Source organism: Dromaius novaehollandiae, chromosome 14 (genome assembly GCF_036370855.1).
Source record: "Dromaius novaehollandiae isolate bDroNov1 chromosome 14, bDroNov1.hap1, whole genome shotgun sequence".
In the NCBI taxonomy this organism is placed as follows: domain Eukaryota; kingdom Metazoa; phylum Chordata; class Aves; order Casuariiformes; family Dromaiidae; genus Dromaius; species Dromaius novaehollandiae.
In genome coordinates this window covers 18,565,405-18,583,519 of record NC_088111.1, presented here as the reverse complement: position 1 = coordinate 18,583,519, position 18,115 = coordinate 18,565,405, and the positions used below count along the sequence as shown (strand labels likewise).

The window sequence follows — 18,115 nt, the reverse complement described above, 5'->3', positions numbered from 1 at the left end:
CATTATTTGCATATATTAGCAGTTTTCTTAACCTCGGGTGTCAGACTTTGCTGATCCTACCGGGCACCAGCCAATGGGAACCATCCTTCAATCCAAGCAGTTTTACCAGCTTTTATTAGAAACACCAGCACATTTCAAGTTTCCTCTTTTTGATCACAAATATAGTATTTTTCCTCTTTTAAGTACACAGCATGAGACACAGCATCAGGGCTTTCCATCTTTTTTTTGTTTACAGCAATTTCTTTTGGACAAGCTTTGGGTTAGTGTTCACTGACCTCACCCCAGCCCAAAATTTTGACATCTTGAATTGCTGAAGACAATTGCGTGGGCAGATGAATCCGATGGTGGTGAAAAAGATACAATAGTTAAGATTTGCGAGAAAAGTTTAAGCAGAGACCCTCAGCAGTTAAAACGACTTGAGTAGCGCCACGGCGCACTATGCTTTTCACAGTATGGGGCTAAAACGTCTCCTTTCGAAAGGCAAATGGTTCGCTCTTCTCCCCCGTCCTCCCCCAATGCTGTCCACCGCGAACGTAACGCTGGAGGAAGCGCGAGCGTAACGCCAGGCGTGCCCAGGCCGCCGGCTGCGCTCTTTTGCTGGGTTTGTGGCAAATCCCATCGGAGCTGCATGTAACCGGGAAGGCTCAGGTTGGAGTGATGGAGTTTGAGGCTGGGCGTGGTGTTAACTCGCACCTACACGGGGAAAGTTTCCCTGGATTTTAACTCCAAGCGAGTCATTCATTGGGAGGAGGAGGAGGGGCAAGTATGCCAGGAACAGGAGGGCATGGTGACAGGATATTAAAGGGAACATGTACATGATTTGTTATTTTTTATTCCACAGACAACCCTCAAATCTAGACTCAGAGTTAACAGCAGAAAAATAGTGTTAAAGTCAATAGGTTCATATTTTACTGTAGACTAAATAAATTAGCCTAAAATTAACTCAGTACTTTCTATTTTTCCTTTCATTGGTGATCCTTCTCTAAATTAATGCAGTTTTTAAAAAGCAACGGCTATTAATAATTTATTCCAGTTAACCCTTACGGATGAACACCTGTAAGCATTAAATCTATGGGAACCATTCCCCTCTCCTCGCCCTCCCCGAAAAGGAAACAATCACTAAAGGGTGTTGTAAAACAGACATGCTACCTACAATACTCCATGTATCGTGCCACTGCTATCAATGCCTCTGGCTGCTCTGTGTAATGAGTGAATATCCATAGCCATGTCTTACAAAGAACATGATCAAAAAATATATAAATAAATAAAAACCTTAAACATTCTTACATGGATTTTAAAGAACAGAATACATGTTAAAAACTTCAGTAATTTATATCAATTTTAAGCAATACTTTATATACAATGGAAAAAAGACATGCATAGTCCAAATACAATGTTGAAAACAGCATTTTCATAACAAAAAACCCAAACACTAAGTGTTAATACCATGTACATGAATTCAAGAAGGACCACCCTTTTTGTCTGTTGCACACAGTTTATTTAACAATATGATATTATAAGTAAGAAATGAGCTTTTTTTTCTTTTTACCATTCTATACAGTGATTGAATCTTCTTGGATTTTCTTATTTATAGTAATTATAGCGCTTGCATGATTTACACTAGAATTGCTTTTCCTCATTTCAAGTTTCACATAGAAGAAAGAAAGAAAAGAATGCTTCTTCTCTATTCAAATCAGCACGGTCTAAGAGTGATCATCCCTATTTTCATCTAAAACCAGTTTTATCAGAGAAACAAAGCAACAATTTCTACATCTGCAAGACAAGGATTTTGGCATTGGCCAATGTGTGTTTTTGTGTGCAAGAGTCAATTCCTATCTTTCCAGGGGTAATACTTCAAACGCCTGCAGAGTTCACTATAGAAAAAAAATCTTCCCGCAACGTGTCAAAGTTACCGGGATACATTATAATGTTGCATTATTTCAGGAAACAGTTTCTGAATATTATTTTTCTTCTTTTAAACGCAAATGTTTAAAGTCTTGAAAATACAAATAAAAAATATGAATATAATGAACTTGTTTTCCCCATTAAAAAAAAGGTATGAGTCAACAGCAACAAAAAAATAAAAACCAAAAAAACCCACAAAAGAGACCAGATATTTTAACCGCCTGGCTTTAACAAAAAAATATATTCTTTGTATTGTTTTTTTCTTTAAACAGCAATTCATTCTTCCACGTGTAGGAAGCAGCAGTTCCATCCAGGATTCAAAACAACCCAGATGTCTGAATTTTCAGTACAAAATGTCCAAGAACACGAAAGGAAAAAAGTGATGCTCCCATAATGCTACAAACCCTCCACAAATTTTTCTAATGTGTCTCCGGTGGTGTCACCGACCAGAGACAATTCGTTAGACAACGCACTCCTGTTTGGGGTGTTTAGTTGTGGAAGCATTGCACTCTGTTCTGGGTTGCCCAAGTGTCCCTGATCCATGGAGCTAGCCATAGTGACTGCGAGTCCTGGGTGGGGGGAACCAGTCTGGGGAGAGACGTGATGAGGTGACGGTTGGGGCTGTATCCTTGGTGACGGGCTGGAATGTGGTGGCTGGGACTGGGGACGGGGAGACTGAACGGGTGCTGGGGACCGCACCTGGTTGCTGAGGGAGGTGGCGATCTGCTGGCCAGGGAGATGAGACGCCTGCGGTTGTCCTGAGAGCATGTGCTGCTGTGGGCTCATGGGATTAGGCTGGCCTGGGGACCCTATCTGCTGTTTCATCTGCTGCTGCTGCAGGATCCTCTGCTGCAGTGCTTGCTGGATGTTGGGAGTGCCGTCCGCCCCCATGCCGGGTTGGCCCATCTGGTTCAGCTGTCCCATCTGAGCCATCTGTCCCATGGACCCCCCCTGTATCGATATATGCTGCTGCATCCGTTGCTGTTGCATGGCTTGAGGGTAACCTCCTGGTCCTTGAGGCTGCTGGAACTGGTTGTGTCCTGCCATCCCTCCTGCCATGCCAGCCCCTCCTTGCTGCTGCTGCTGTTGCTGCTGCTGCTGCAGTAGTTGCCTCCTCAGTATTTCTCGATACTGCGGACTCATGTTTGCCATGCTAGGGTTGTGGCCGGGGTTCATAATGTTTATCGCTTGTCCCTGGGGATTCATACCTCCTATCCCTTGCTGCTGGGGAGGAACACTCGGTCTCTGCACTCCTGCTTGCATTGCATTCATGTTCTGCAGTCCTGGCTGAGTGTGCATGCCCGGCTGTTGCATGCCAGTCTGCGGCTGCTGCATCCCAGGCTGGGGCTGTATGCCTGCTTGTGGCTGCATCCCAGGCTGGTTAGCCACGTATTTGGCTGTTCTTTGCTTTATAAAAGCTGCCATAAGCTGAGGGTTGGATTTAAGGATGTTAAGAACCTGCTGTTGCTGCTGCGGAGAACTTGGTGATTTCAAGGTCCTCAGTAAGTCCTGAAGTGCATTTGGGGGGATGCTCCGCGGCGGCTGTTGCACGCCTGGCATCCTTGGCCCAGCCACTGCTTGCGGTGTTGCCATTGGCATAACTGGTCTCGCCATCCCTGGCTGCATCGGTTGCTGCTGTGGCATCGGGGGCGACTGCCACTGTCCGGGCTGCATGTTGGACATCACTGGGCCGCTTACGGGGTTAGATCGGGGTACATTCATGCTCACTTGCTGCATCTGGTTCACTGAACCCACCGTCGGGTTTACTAGCCCTGGGCGACCAGGAGGCAAACCATTGTTAATGTTGTTGACCCTGTAGAGCTGCTGCTGCTGCTGGGCAGCTTCTCTCTCAATCTGCCGAGCCGCTTCCACGGCAGCCGGTGGAGGCTGAGCCGGAGGTGGAGGTGCTGAAACTGGGTTTGCAGGTTTTCCTGTTGAAACAGTAGTAGGGGGCTGAGTTCTTGACACACTGGGAAAGCCAGCTGGTGACATACTTACAGGGGAAGGCTGGGGCTGGGGAGGAGGCTGTGGTGTTTGCGGTGTACTTGGCTGCTGTGTAGGGGTACCAGGCGTTGCTGAGGTAGGAGAAGGCAAACTTTGCTGAGGCACGTTTCGGGTGTTCATGGTAGCCATCCTTCTGCGCATGAGCTGCGCCTGCTGCAGGCGATGCTGGATCTGCTGCTGTCGAAGCTTGTGTTTAATATTGAGACAGAATGGCACAGGGCATTTGTTCTCTTGGCAGTGTTTGGCATGGTAGCAGCAAAGAGCTATGAGCTGCTTGCACACTGGACAGCCACCATTGGTCTTGCGCTTGCAGCCCTTGGTGTGCTGGACAACCCGTTTCATCTTCTGGCAGGATGGCAATGAGCAGTTTGCATTGCGGCACTGACAGGCATGGACAAGGGACTGAATGCAGCGCTGGATGCTCAGTCGACGTGACTCCTGGGGGCTCTTTGACTGTTGCTCTCCTTGGCTGTTGCTCTCATCATCCAGACCCAGGCCCCACTTAACCATCTTGTGGTCATGGCTCTTAGTGTTGTAGCAGTTAATGCAGAGGTCGTAGTCCTGAAAGCAAAGAAAGTCCAGAGTTTAGTGGTCTAGAGCATTAACTCTATCAGTAAAAGAACTCAAGAGTAAGAGTGGTGCTGAGTGTGCAACACAAGCCTGTGGCAGAAGCTTGCTTTGGCTTTCAGCGGGTACAGATCAGGCGTGTAACTTAGCCTTCATTTTATTAAGTTAAAACATCCCACAGGGTTTGAGTTTTTGTTTTTGCCTTTGAAGGATGGGAACTATTTACTTCTCTGTCAGCTAAGGTACAAGGAGGACCAGCAACCTCTGACTGGAGGCTTAGGTTAGCTCAAGAGACAGCAAATTTGCTGATGATGTAGAGAAGACAAACTTATCACTCAAGGATCAGAGATCTCAACACAAGAGTACTGGTGCAAGTGGCAAGCGTTCTAGGCACAGGCGTCATGACACTCAAATGCCCCTCTCGATTCGCACGGGCTTCATCTCCTCCGAGACTGCACTTCCACAGACCCTTTTGTCCATGGTACTTCTTTTAACAAGGCTATTTTTGACCTCGATCAGCTCACTGTGTGATGAGACAGCCCCCAAAATCACTGTGTGGTGTGAGAATGAATGATGAGAGAAGGATACCTGGAACTACTCCCTTCCACTGCGCAGAAATGGAGCTGACTACAGCCAAGACAACAAGCACCTTTTCTGTACAGTCTGACATCATGAACTAAGGGCCCACAACTGAGAACCACAGCACAGAGAGAAGCCAGTGGTACGGCATATGGAGGGGACAGAACAAAAGTTTTTAAGACCTTTGACTGCAGCTGTATAAAGGGAAGGGAAGAGAGGCTGAATCCATTCCCCCTTATAAAACCTGGGCAGTGGCTGTCTGGATCTCTGAATTAGCACATGCACACACAGGGCCTACTGATGAAGCTTTCGAGAAAGCTCTAGTTTGGTACAGTGCAATCTCTGCCTAACTCGTTTTTTTCCTTCAGCAGCACACCAAGCAAAGCTCCAATGAGCTGTTTGTAAAGATTGCCAGAGCCTGGGCTGATAAAATTCCCAAACATATCAACATTACAATGAATCCTCTCCCAGGACTGAACCTTGTTTTACCACTTCCACTGTGAGAGTACATACCGTCCTAAAAACCTGCCTGTAGCTTTAAACGTGGCAGCTGCTTAGTATTTTCTTAAAATCTAACCTCAAAAGTTATGCATCAGAAGAGATTACTGAAGAGCACATGTAGCTTTAAAAAAGTCAAGCATCTGTCACTGAAGGTTTAAGTGACCCTTCTCCGTGGCAGAGGGACAGAGGGGACACCTCCGTGGAACCCCTCCGAGCCCTATTTGACTGCATCTACATGCTAGTGAACTAAACCTAGCTCAGAGATAATAGTTAAGACAAACCTACCATAAGTGCTTATAAATCAGGGTTTTGCTGTTCACTTGACTATTCTTAGTGTAATTACTGATTACTAATTGCTACCCTGAATTTTTATTTTTTTATCTCTAAAGTGACCCTTAAATAGAGTTCAAGTTTCATGTTAAGAAAGATACTTATCTGAAAACTTGCTCAGCTCAAATGCCCCCATTTTCACTGCCCTGTGCTTTCTTGCTAGAGAAAGGTCACTCCCTTACACAGAATTAGCCAGAAGAAACCTAAAGGTCATACTTCCTTCCACTGCTAAATTCTCTTAGTGTATAGATCTGTCTCCTGAAGTCTTGCCTCAAGAAGCCCTGCTCAATGCTTTCCTCAGAGGGATTAATTAAAGCTCTTCCACCATAAACCCTGCACTAAATTCCAGTGTACAGACTACGCTGCACTCATTCAACAATTTTTCTGGTTCAGCTACAGCCAGAGGTCATCATAAGCCCTTTAGAAGCTATGTCCCCTCAAGTCCACCTGTAAAACTGCTCATGTAATTGTTCTCTAACACAGTTCGAAGTGATCTATGCTGTAAGAGGACCAGACATTAAAGCATTGAGCCATGTTAGGAAGCAATTATTTGGGCAGATCTGAAGGGCAAGCAACCTCTAATGCTGGGCAGAAGAGACAGTGATGAAGAGCTGTGGTAGCCTCCTCCCCCAGCTTCGCTGCAGCCAGGTTGTAACGAGTGTGCGTGGCTGCACTCATTACAACGTGAAGTACCACGTGCAAAGTGGAGTGAAAGCTGCCTTGCACAAAGGTACGCTGATTTCTCTCATGGACACACGTTTAATGTGGATTAGCTGGTGCCCAAGGAATTCATGCTGCTTGCTACAGTTACCCTGCGACACAGTCACGCCCTGCCACTAAGTCCTAAAATTCTTTAATATGAAGCTAAAAGCTTTGTCTGTGCAGAGGAGCTGCCTGACACAGCCACAGTAGAATAACTGACGCAGCAGTAGCCACTCCAGAGTACAGCAGCTTTCCATGTGTATTAACTAAAAGCACTTATTCTAGAAAAGGTGCTCCATTGCAACAGTCACCTTCCCTATGCTTAGTAGCCCTTATATCAGAAACAGCGTAATTTGGAGAACTTTGGACAATACCCAGAAAAGTCAAGCTTTGCTGGGAGGGCAAGAGAGCATGGCTACTGCGAAGAAAAACACCCTCAGACGATACACGCAACATACCTCACAGACAGTGCAATGCCACCTTGTTTCCACATGGTGTTTGCACTCATTGCACGTATAGACAAAGCGATCCTGCCCTTGCGTGTGTAGCTCTACGAGCATGCACAGCGTGGACCACTTGGACCGGCGTAGTGAGGAGAACTCCCAGTGCTTGTCTCTGGCTAAGGTGAGAAAGGCATCTCGCCCATCCATCAAATCGCAGCTAAGTAATGGATCTGGGTCCACGATGGGAGGCAGAGTGTTTATTACAGGTCCGGCATGTAAATGAATCACAAAAAAGACCTGAAGATAAGAGGGGGAAAAAAAATCAATGAGGTTAGATAATCTTGCAGCAAAAGCTTATGTTCCATTGCAGAAATGGCATACCACAAATGTTATCTAATTAAGGTAGTTTAGGGTAATCTCTGTCAATATGTCATTACGCAAAGGGGGGGGGGGAACCCTAGAGCAGTCACAAGCTTTACTCCTGATTTTTCAGTTCTGACTATCATCAGGCCTCATTTTACAGGAAGAAAATCTTCTCTTTATGCAGCATATTCTGACAGTACCTCTTTATGCTTCTCCATAGTAGCATACAGCTTCTGAGACAGATCATTGGACACATTTGGCATGCTGGGTTTCTTCTTGTTAGCTCTGCTGATGCTACTCTTATTCTTGTTGGTTTTTTTGTTGTTCTTTTTCTTGGCATTTTTGCTGTCGCCCTGGCTTCCCTGCAATAAATGCATAGGAAAGATGTTAAGTTATATAGAGCTCTCTCCCATTCACTCTAACTGAAACTGAAACGCTTTTGCTGTCAATAACAGGACTTTGTTCCAATGCCTGCAAGTCTGCCACGTTGTGTTAAATATATTCTATCTTCCAGGAAAAATCAAAAGCCAAACTGGGAGGCAAGCAATTTCAAATGCTGTTTAAAAATAATCTACATTATGCAAACACATTAAATGATTTGTATCTTACACTTATTTTTTTTCCTTCTGAAACACTGTACTTCAGCTTCTGCTGCTTACTTTATAAAATTTTGTAGTTATCTGACGAGAAAGAGAGTTAAAATTAAAATGGACTTTTAAAAATTCTAGAAGAGTAGTATTTTTTGTTGAGCACCTGGGCTTTTGCACACCTGCTTGAGCTCTGATTTAATGTTTTTGAAACTGAACAAATTCTTAGGGTGCAGAGATAAAAACATGCAGGATTTTAAACTAACAAAACACATTATTCCCCATTCTGAAGATGGGCCACTGCACATGCAACTCACACACCTTAGGTTTGTTTTTTTTTCTCCCTCTCATAAGCTACAGCAACATAGATGACAGTGACCATATACTGAATGCGAAAGATAAGCAGAGTTAAAAATCTGCTCAAAAGTCCATCAATTGGGATTTACATGTCTGATTTTAAAGGAGACGTTATAGTAATGAATAAAAAGAACTAGAAAGCATGTCTTTCAGGTCAGATGATGCTATTTAGATAATCTATGAAAACAAAAATACCTTTCAGACTATAAATGCCATTGAAAATTTAAAAAAAAATCCCTCCTCCGCCCTCAAGCAGGGAGATCTCCACCCAATAAAAATCCCCTCTGACTGCCAGAATGTTGATTTTCACAAAGTAAAAATACGCTACTGAAATACTCTTGATATATATCAGAAAGTTTCATGAGCATTATGTACAAGCAAAAAACGGGTTTTATTTATAAGCATATTTATTCCAACACAAAACGAAAATATTCCAACTGAAGAAAGCAATCCCACAAGCAGACCATATGCTTCACTGTCATCACTCCACCCCACTAATTAGGACTAGATACAAATTCTCTTTCCAGCTTTGCTTTTTCAGCAACCAGTTTTATTGATGCTTTGACCAAACCTGTTTGGGAATAAAATTATACTACTTTATGAGAAGCCAAACAGAGCTCTAAAGTCATTTAAACGTATTCAGAATTGAGTTGACAAACTGACAGAATCGAGTTTGACCAAGTCAAACAAATGACTTTTTTTCCCCCCAAATTTTCGCTCGTGCTGATGGAATTATGACATGGCCTCCTTTGTCCATCCACTCAGAGTATCGACAGAGATTTTAAAATTTAAATGTCAACCAAGAAAGAATAGAATTATCTTGTCAGCTAAGTTTCAGTCAGTTTTCTTTCTGCTCCATCTTTAACTGGTTTATATTTGGTCAACCATACAAAGCTATTCCAAAACGTCCTAAGAAGTTGTAAAATTGATTTTTCTATCGTTTAAATTCTTGGCTATTTAGCAGATTCAGCCAGGTTTGCCAGCGATGTTGACAGCACGGTTCCTACGAGTCCTGTCCCTTCACAACCTTTCTCAAGAGCTTTTGAATATTATCCATCACCTCTTCATAGAGTTTCTTCTAGCTGGTAATTGCAGCACACTTTTGATCAACTTCTCCACCTTTCCAGGAAGGGGTTCAGCATTTTTGGCAGCTGACAGCAAGGAACAACACAAACTAGTTTCATCTGCATTCACGTGGGGCTCAGTAAAATTTACAGTTAAGGGAAAGGTGCTTGTTGCTGTTTTGCCACCGCAGTAACACACAGGGTATATGAGGCTGGGCCAAACGCTATCTAATGACAAATTAGAAACCAGCCACAAAAAGACACTATTAGCAATTTTTTTTAATCAGTGAAACCTTGGGACAGGTGATTAGAAAGAGAAGAACGATGCAAAAAAACAGTTAACCACAGCATCTCCTAATCATGGAAACGGGCAAATTTCCCAATGCCTGAGTTTAAGGTAATTCTACGCCAGAAGCTTCTTCCCATTTCTCTTCACTAAAATCCCTAACCCCGTACTCCTTAAGTCTCCCGATATGGTTAAGGACTGAATTTCATAGTATATACCATCATCTCTAGACTGGGGTGCAAACACTTATGTCCCTTGAATTTGTAGCAAACCTCCTTGGGAAGTCTGCAGACACAGCAGAGAAAAATGAGCTATATGGTGATCTGCTGCAGGCTGCTACCATCATCTCTGCTCCCCTACATGACTTTCATTTTTTCCTCTCTAATTTTGTTCGGTTGGTGTGTTTCCTTCCACAGGACACAATTTCAGAGGTGACAACCAAGCTACACTTCTCCATCGTTTTGTCAGGATGCCTGCAGCCTCGGGTGCTCGCCACTGTTCAGCTGCACTTGGCTTTTAAAAAGCTCTCTCTTCACATGTGCAAACTTTAGCACTAAGAACTTGAAGAAAAGACACGGATGTTTACAGTCATGGCTGCATCTTCTCACTTTACGCAGACATCTTGTATGAGCATAGCAGTTAGCTGTTTTGGGCTTTTTAAGAACATGCTTTCCCCCACTTCGATGGCACGTCACACTGGCACATTCTCTGGAGGGACATGCTTCGATTCAATGCAAATTGTTACCAGAAAAACCGCAACTTCAAAGCTTTGCCCTCCTCTTATTTTTATACTGTTAAATTTGTTGAAATATTTCAAAATTAAAACCACATTCAGAAGGAAAAAAGGTGAAAGCTATGGACTTCGCAGTTCTGTAAGAAAAAGAGCAGTAAACTGTATCAGCTTTAGAGAAGCTGCTATAGGTTAGTAAAAGATGCTTCCTGACATAATGAAATCGCTGTATTAAGGTCTATTGCTCCACTCAATCACATGCGATATATACTGTATGCAAACTGCCAGGGCATCGAAGCTGAATGCAGTTCCTCCCCAGGTGAAGCTTTTGGTTCCATTTCATTCTGTCAGACTTCAGATTTTCCTACTAAATTAATTCCCAAAATATCCTTCTGCAAATCACAAATAAAAGGGACAGTACAAAAGCACTAAAGCCATTTGTTTTCTGATACTCTTGCTGACAAGACACAGAAATGTAAACAACTAATGAAATTCTGGCCAGCAGCCTGAGAAAGAAATTTGTTCTATTTATAGACAAAAGAGAGCGCTTGTGAAGGAATACCACCATCAGGATCAACAATTCACACCGATGGGAAGTTTGCAATTTCAGGCCCCTACTGCGGAAATTGATCCAAGTACCTTTGCTAAATAATGCCAAAATTTAATCCAGCTTTGAAGAAAACACAGCACCTTTTAAAGCACAAATACTGAAGCAAAGGTGTGAACCAGAAGCTCAGCCACAGAACTGCAAGCAAATGTAGCAGTCATGATGCAATCCAACAGTAGCTTAACACATTTGTCTGAGAACAGAGATGCTGAAATGGCGTAACTGACTCCCAATTTTGTAAACAACCCCCCAAAACAAAGAACAACAACAACAACAACAAAAAACAACTCCAGAAACCAAGCCATCAGTATACTTATCTGAGAAGAAAATCAGAAATGCAGTTAAAGAGAAATCTTGATTTAACACCTGATGTGGATGAACTTCTTTTCCAGTTTACTGGATATGAACTCTCTAATTTACTAGAAGTTTAACTGACAGCTTTGTGATCCAGAAGCAAATATAGCACGTGAAGTTAACTCACCTCTGTTGTTTCACTAGCTGCGGTACTTTCTTCCTTCTTCCTTTCCTCCTCTTCCTGTTCCAACTCTTTAATGCTTTCTTCTAGCACGTTGGGCCAGAAATCACCCTCGAAGTAAGGCAGCTCCTTGGCACTTGTCAGCCTGTCCTCAGTTGCTTGTTTGAAGATGTCCTGTTAAGTGTATCACGCAATGCCAAGAATAAACGAAGACCACTTAGAGGAGAGCCAGACACATATGCAACACTAAGATCCAGCACTGTCTTAAGCAGCCATGCCTCACTTACGGCTCACATCCCACCCCCAGCAGGCCTTTTTTTTGGGCAGTTCAAAGAACCAGCCTGGCAATACGGCAACAGCCCACTCCCAGGCCCGTCTGTGAAACACAGCTGCTGAGGCTCCCTTGAACCTCCATCATGCAACTGGTTCATGCTCCTGACATGATGGGAGAGACTGAGGAACCCCTGGAAAAGATAACAAACCCTCCCCCCAGTTGCTATGTGATTAATCAAGCCCACACTGCTTAACTTTTCCTCCTCGCTCCTGGACAAGAGTGGAACCCGTTCTGGTGAAAGCAAGCATCTCTCACCCGCCCCTTGCTCTTACAACTCTGAAAGCGTGTAGGGACTTCACCCACATGCCTGGGCTGTGCACTGTGAGTGCAATAAGCCCAATAATTCCAGGAGGAATTAGCTGAATGCACAGGCCAGCTATTACGCGCAAGGACATTAAGTCCCGCTGTGGCGGCAGGACTGCATGCAGCCTCTGGCCTTCACCGACTGCTGGATAAAGCTCTGTGGACTGCCTATCCAGAAAGGCTGGGCATCACTGCGCAGATACTGGCCTCTGAGAAGGAGCAGGTATTTTATGCAGCTGTTCTGGGGGCATTTTAAAGAGCCTTAAATCCAGTTACAGATTTAACAAACAGGTACAAGGCTAGCCAGTTCTTTTCTTCAGGTTCCTTTCAAGACCAGCTTCTTATTAGGAGAGAAATAAGACTTTCTAGCTGCATCCTCTCTTTGCTACTCCACATCAGATGACAAGGCTTGATACATGCTGTTCTGGTTCCACACATTTAGTAACTGTCACTTACAATCAAAACATCAGTTTTTTCCAGCACTGTCACTACCATTAAGAAATTCTTGCAAATTTTAAAACGTAAGGAGTAGAAAATGCTACCTTTGCCATTTTAAGCTTAATTCCTTGGGAACATGTGTGATATTCTCCAATTATTAAAAAAAAAAAAATCCTTTTTATCTTGAAGTGATGAAGCTGTTTTATAAGCAGTTTTTTGATCTCACACTAGTAGAGTCCCCATATTCTACCTGAGTCTCCAGAATCACCAGAACTGAACAAATCCTACAAATCGTAACAAGCTACCTATTTTCTTGCTTAGGAATGACAAATATTGGAAGATGGGCTCTTGAACACTTCTGAATTCTGCATCCTTTCCCCGTTAACCAGCAGAAACTGAGGACACCATCCTCTTAATCACAGTTACTACAGTCCAGAAGCAATCCACTCGCTCTTCTCTTTCCTCTCTTCCTTAAGCACCCCAACAGGAATGCAGTCCCCCACTTGGCGAACCCCACCATGTGGGGTGAGACAGTATTAGCTACCTTCAAATAAAGAGCCCTGTAAAAATCAATTCATCAAGTGAATAGTTGCAAACCTTGTAGTCATGGATGATTCTCTCAGCAAATGCCTTGTCCAGCATCTTCTTATACCATTCTTGTAAGCGTTTGGGTTTGGGTATTTTCTGATCAGGTGGGTGGCAATGAAAAATATAGTCATCTCCTTCACTCGGGGGACAGGCCCAGATGTGTCCTGTCACATACCTGCAGTTCACACACAAGAAAAAAAGAACCTCAACTACAATTTTGTCCACTATCTTAAAAACTAGCTCAGCCAAACTGAGATGTGAATTCAGACCTCTGGCTTATCTTTTTTTAATTTAATTTAATTTTTCCTTTTTACTACATATGTTGAGGCAATAACCTCTGTCTATACAACAGATGGAAAAGAGTCCAGGATCTAATCATGAAGCTTAAGCTTAGACTGGATTGCTGATATAAAGAACGGTATGTTGACAGTCTAAGCAATGAAAGGTTTAAGAAGCCTAAAGACAGAAAAAAAACCCTAGTGACAAAATCCAATCTCTCTCCCCACCGAGGCGGCATGCGTTCTACACATCTCAAAGAGAGGGTAGAAAGAGGAAGAGACTATCTTAAGCAAAAAGCTCCTTGGCACCCTGGATAAGCAAAAATTTAAGAAAAAAAGATTTTTTTCTTTACAAAGATTTCACTCACCCAAGTTTCTTCACATACTCCAAATATCCAATGAGGATTTCATGATAAACTGCAGTTCGGAGACAACGTGGGCGGAAGAAATGAATACTATCTAGATATGATATGTATACACGCCTATGGCAATGAGAGAAGAATGATAGAAAAATCATTCTTTGTCTACTGAGAACTGACTTTCATAGCACATACATATACAATCATACTGAAGAAAGAAAAATTAATGATTGCAGATTATTTTAATAAATATTCAAGCATCTAAACATGGCATAAACAGTTCTTAAAAGCAGAAGACAGGTCTGCTTTTTGGATAGCAAGAACACACATTAAGAGGCTAGGTTAATCACAGAATGCAAAAAAAGTTTTTAGAAATTGTAACGTTTTTGTTGTGAAATTTGTTTTTCCCAAAGTCATCTGCAGTCATTCAATAACACTTATTTGTGCCACAGAACTGAAACATATCTCCCAATCTTCTGTTTTTGAAAGTAAACATAGCTATAAGCAGTGAACATAGCAAGATGTTCTCTGCATGTGAGCTACCAGTACAGCAAAGAAAGAGTACCTTGTATTTGGAGGGGGGCAGTCTGAGCCATACTCCTGTACGTGCATGCCAAAGAAGCACACGTCTACTCCGTCTATCTCCTCAAATGCAAACAGAGCTTTGGTACGGTAAGGGAAAGACTCCGACATCTCGCCCGAATCCACAAACCTGAAGGAAAGGGTGGTGGGGAAGGAACAGACAAAACCAAAAAAGCCAGTTACTAGACCACTGTCCTCCCAGAAGGAGGAAATTCTTTTTAACCTTATTTTTTAGCTCTTTAGAAACATTTATGCAGAAATTAAAATGGGGTCACAGCAGAGCTGTATTAAAGCAGGGAATCCTGTCAGTGCAAAGTCAGTTACTACAAAACTCATGGAAAGACAGTTTCCATATATTTAACATATGACTGAATAGGCAAACATTGAATACAAGACCATCCTCAGAAACTGCAAGCCTTTAAACATACTGCAGAGGAGAAAATGTGAGGCACTACGATTAACTGAAGTTAAGTCAATACAGTCTTTATGGATTAGAGCCAAACTACTTCCAAGAATAAACCTTTGAAACTTTTAATTTATCATAAAGTAATTAGAAAATAACTTCTGAAAGTGGAAGCATTTATTAAAACACAATACAGTGAAGGAACAGGAAGGAATGGAATTGCAGCAACTGCTCAAAACTAAACTATGAATCTTGTAACACCTCTGAAAAGCAGTCAGGCTCTCTGAAGATTTAGTAACACAGAATCACAGCATCATAATCAAAACCATTATGCTCCTCCCAGTTAAAATACAACCGACAATCACCTTCAAGCTCATTTACTGCATATTGCTTTTCTTACCTTTCATAACCCGCTTACTCATGCTTAAGTTTCAAAAATTTGCAATGGGGTTAAGGTGCAAATTGGCACAGTTTTGCTCTATTTATGCAGGAAGAGAGCGTAAAAACAATTTTAAAAATGAATTTTTGTTACAATAGACAGACTAACCTGGATTTCATTCCTGGTTTCACTTCTACTGTCTTATCTGAACTCGCTACCACTCTGACGAAGACTTCTCCAGCCTCAGGATGATTCTGTCGTCGCAAAAACTTGTTTACTCTATCTTCCAAATGGTTTCCTAAACGAGTAGTCTGCAGCCCTGGAAATGAAGGTGGGAGGGGGAGAAATTACTCTTAAGTTCAAGATCAGTTACAACATGCACAAGATCTTTCAGTTTGCTTCTCAGAACGCAAATATGCTTTTCTTTGTTTTACCTCCATATAAAAATTTAGTGTTTTCATTTCTATAGCCAACATTAAAAAAGAAAGAAAGAAAGAAAGAAAGAAAGAAAGAAAAGTGACCCATGTTCTTGCCCAAAGCTTGAGTTTTCACACCCTTCCAAGCAAACCAAAACCACTACAGAGGAAAAATTACTTACTAAGTGAACTAACAAAGAGGGCTTTACGTAGTGTTTTTAAACGTGCAGGCTTATTTTATGAACACTGCAAATGTTTTCTCCTAACAAAAACACTATTTGGCTGTTTGACAGAGATTACATCACTTCATAGCTCTGGCTCTGTGCCACACCTTTTCAAGCAAAGCAAAGCAAATCAACAGAAATGAAAAGCCTTTTGACTTTAATGGAGATTTCATTGCTTTTTCGTTTCTTTTTAAGAGCGCTTTCAGATTGAACAGTTACAGTAATCTGCACATAAAGCTTAAACAGTTCTTGCACAGTGACGGAGGTCTTTAGAAGTTCTAGTCCACATACAGTCCACATCCTTCTTCAAGTCTTTACATTTACAGTTAACTTTTGTATGAATACCTGTTTTTGTAGTACTATGGGATGTGATAGTTTTCAAATAAATTCACAACAAAGTACAGTCCAGAAATTAAGATGAAGATTTCAGTTAAATTGAGAAAACAGAAGTAGTACACTGTTTTGACTTGAAGATTTATGACTGTTTCTCTTACCCTACTGTTTGCATTTATTTTACCAACTAATATATCTACTATCTTTTGCCAAAGTGATGGTGCAATCTACAGATACCCATTTTACTAAAAGGCATTTAATTTTCAGCTCTTCAACACTTCATTTTTCAGTTGTTATCTAGCTACTGACACAAGGCTTTGGTTCTCCTCCCTGACTGCTGAGCTTGCGTGCAGAATGCTGCAGTGAAATATTGAGGCTAGAAATTATTTTAGGCACCAGTACTGGGAGAAGAGCCACATACCCACAAAGGAAGGGCTTTCTTCCTAATGGATTTATATACTTGAAATTTTATTTTGCAATCTGTTTATAAAAATGCTTAAACAGAGCAACCCTGTTTTACACCTTCCAGCCTGTCCCTTGCCTCGTGAGATTGCGTGGTTAAGACATTGGGAGCACCACACACTCTAAATACCATTTACTTGGGAACCAGCAATGCTGTTTAAAAGCAAAAGGAAAAATATGCCATTTCCTTCAACAATTCTAACACTTTGATTCAGGATATTGGTCCTTCCATGTATAACAGAGAGGGCTTGAATTTAAGGGGAATCCATAAATATGCTCCAAAGAGATTACTCAGTTTTATTAATTTCTCTCGTGACAAACAGGAAAAAAAACCAGCCCCATTTCAGGTAATGAGTTAGTACATATTCAGAAAGTCAATTTAGGTAATCCTACAATCTTGTTTTGTTTTCACTTTATTATCTTTCCAATGCTAAGCAACCAAAGGGTATCTGCTTCCTTCCTTATACTGCTCACATTAAGACTCGAAAGAGGAGGAAAAAGGCCAAACAGAAATACATACCTACTTACATCTACCTATATCTATATCTATCTAAAAATATACAAAAAGCAGCATTAAGATGACATGTATCCTGAACACTGGATCTCAAAGCCACGTATTCTGATGCATTCGAGTGTGCAAATTCTTTTAGGAAGCAACTGTATTTTGGTTCTTGGACACATCGAACATGTATTTCCAACAAAAGCTCAGGTCTCAAAGAAAACTGCAGTGCAAATCGGAAAAAAGGCATCCAAGCTCATAACAACATAAGTGGCCGTTCAGGCAGCTAGAGTACAGCAGCTTTGTTGTTTTGCTGTGGTCGACAAACATTTGTTGTGGTCAGACATTTGCTGCTGGATGAGTAATAAGACAGATAGGAAGGAAGTCAGACTTCTTGCTTACCATGACTTTTTTGTCAGTCTGCTTTTTGGAGGTGACATCAGCGTATCTTTAGGCTTTGAAACACGTCTCTGCTTTAGCTACTAGTTAAGTAACATTTGTAAGTCTTCTTAGTAAGAAGAATACTTTGAAAGCTACTGATTCCACAGCATAACACAGCTGTACACTGGGCTAAGGCTTCTATTTGGCATAGTATCAGTCAACTTTACCTTTAATGCAACTTACTCACTATGTGTTTAAGATAACCAGTTTTACTCAATTTACATTAGAAACATGAATGTTACCACAACAGCTGAGCAATAGTTTGCAGCTGAGGGCTGTGCTAACCTGATTGTCAGCAGTTATGCCAGCATGCTTGAGAGTGCAGAAATTTTGACAGCAACTCAGTAAGTAAGGTTTTTTTGTGGGGAGAGAGAGGGGGGAAAGGAAACTTGTTAATGGTTCAAACTCTCATCATTCCAGTTTGGTTTCAGGCCAGTAGCGAGACTAAGGTTTTGATAACAAGCGCAGGCTTTCCTTCTCTGGCCTTGTATTTCCATTAAGACAGCACTGTTAAAGGAAACAGATCTCAAGAGCTGAGCCCACCTGTGGGTTAGAACTGGCAGCCGGACTGAAATC

General features: G+C 42.0%; 1 protein-coding gene across 7 annotated transcripts in view; it reads right to left on the bottom strand.

The window, feature by feature from the left end:
- Positions 1-97: 97 nt before the first annotated feature.
- Positions 98-18,115, bottom strand: part of CREBBP (CREB binding protein) — a 104,129-nt gene continuing 86,111 nt past the window's right edge. For all 7 annotated transcript variants that reach the window (XM_064520534.1, XM_064520537.1, XM_064520533.1 and 4 more), the window contains 8 exons: positions 15,333-15,483; positions 14,366-14,512; positions 13,810-13,923; positions 13,173-13,338; positions 11,507-11,674; positions 7,595-7,756; positions 7,047-7,328; positions 98-4,470 (listed from right to left, as the gene is read on the bottom strand). In XM_064520534.1, the coding sequence (XP_064376604.1) occupies positions 2,302-4,470; positions 7,047-7,328; positions 7,595-7,756; positions 11,507-11,674; positions 13,173-13,338; positions 13,810-13,923; positions 14,366-14,512; positions 15,333-15,483 (3,359 nt within the window). In that variant the 3' untranslated portion in view covers positions 98-2,301. The remainder of the gene's footprint in view (positions 4,471-7,046; positions 7,329-7,594; positions 7,757-11,506; positions 11,675-13,172; positions 13,339-13,809; positions 13,924-14,365; positions 14,513-15,332; positions 15,484-18,115) is intronic.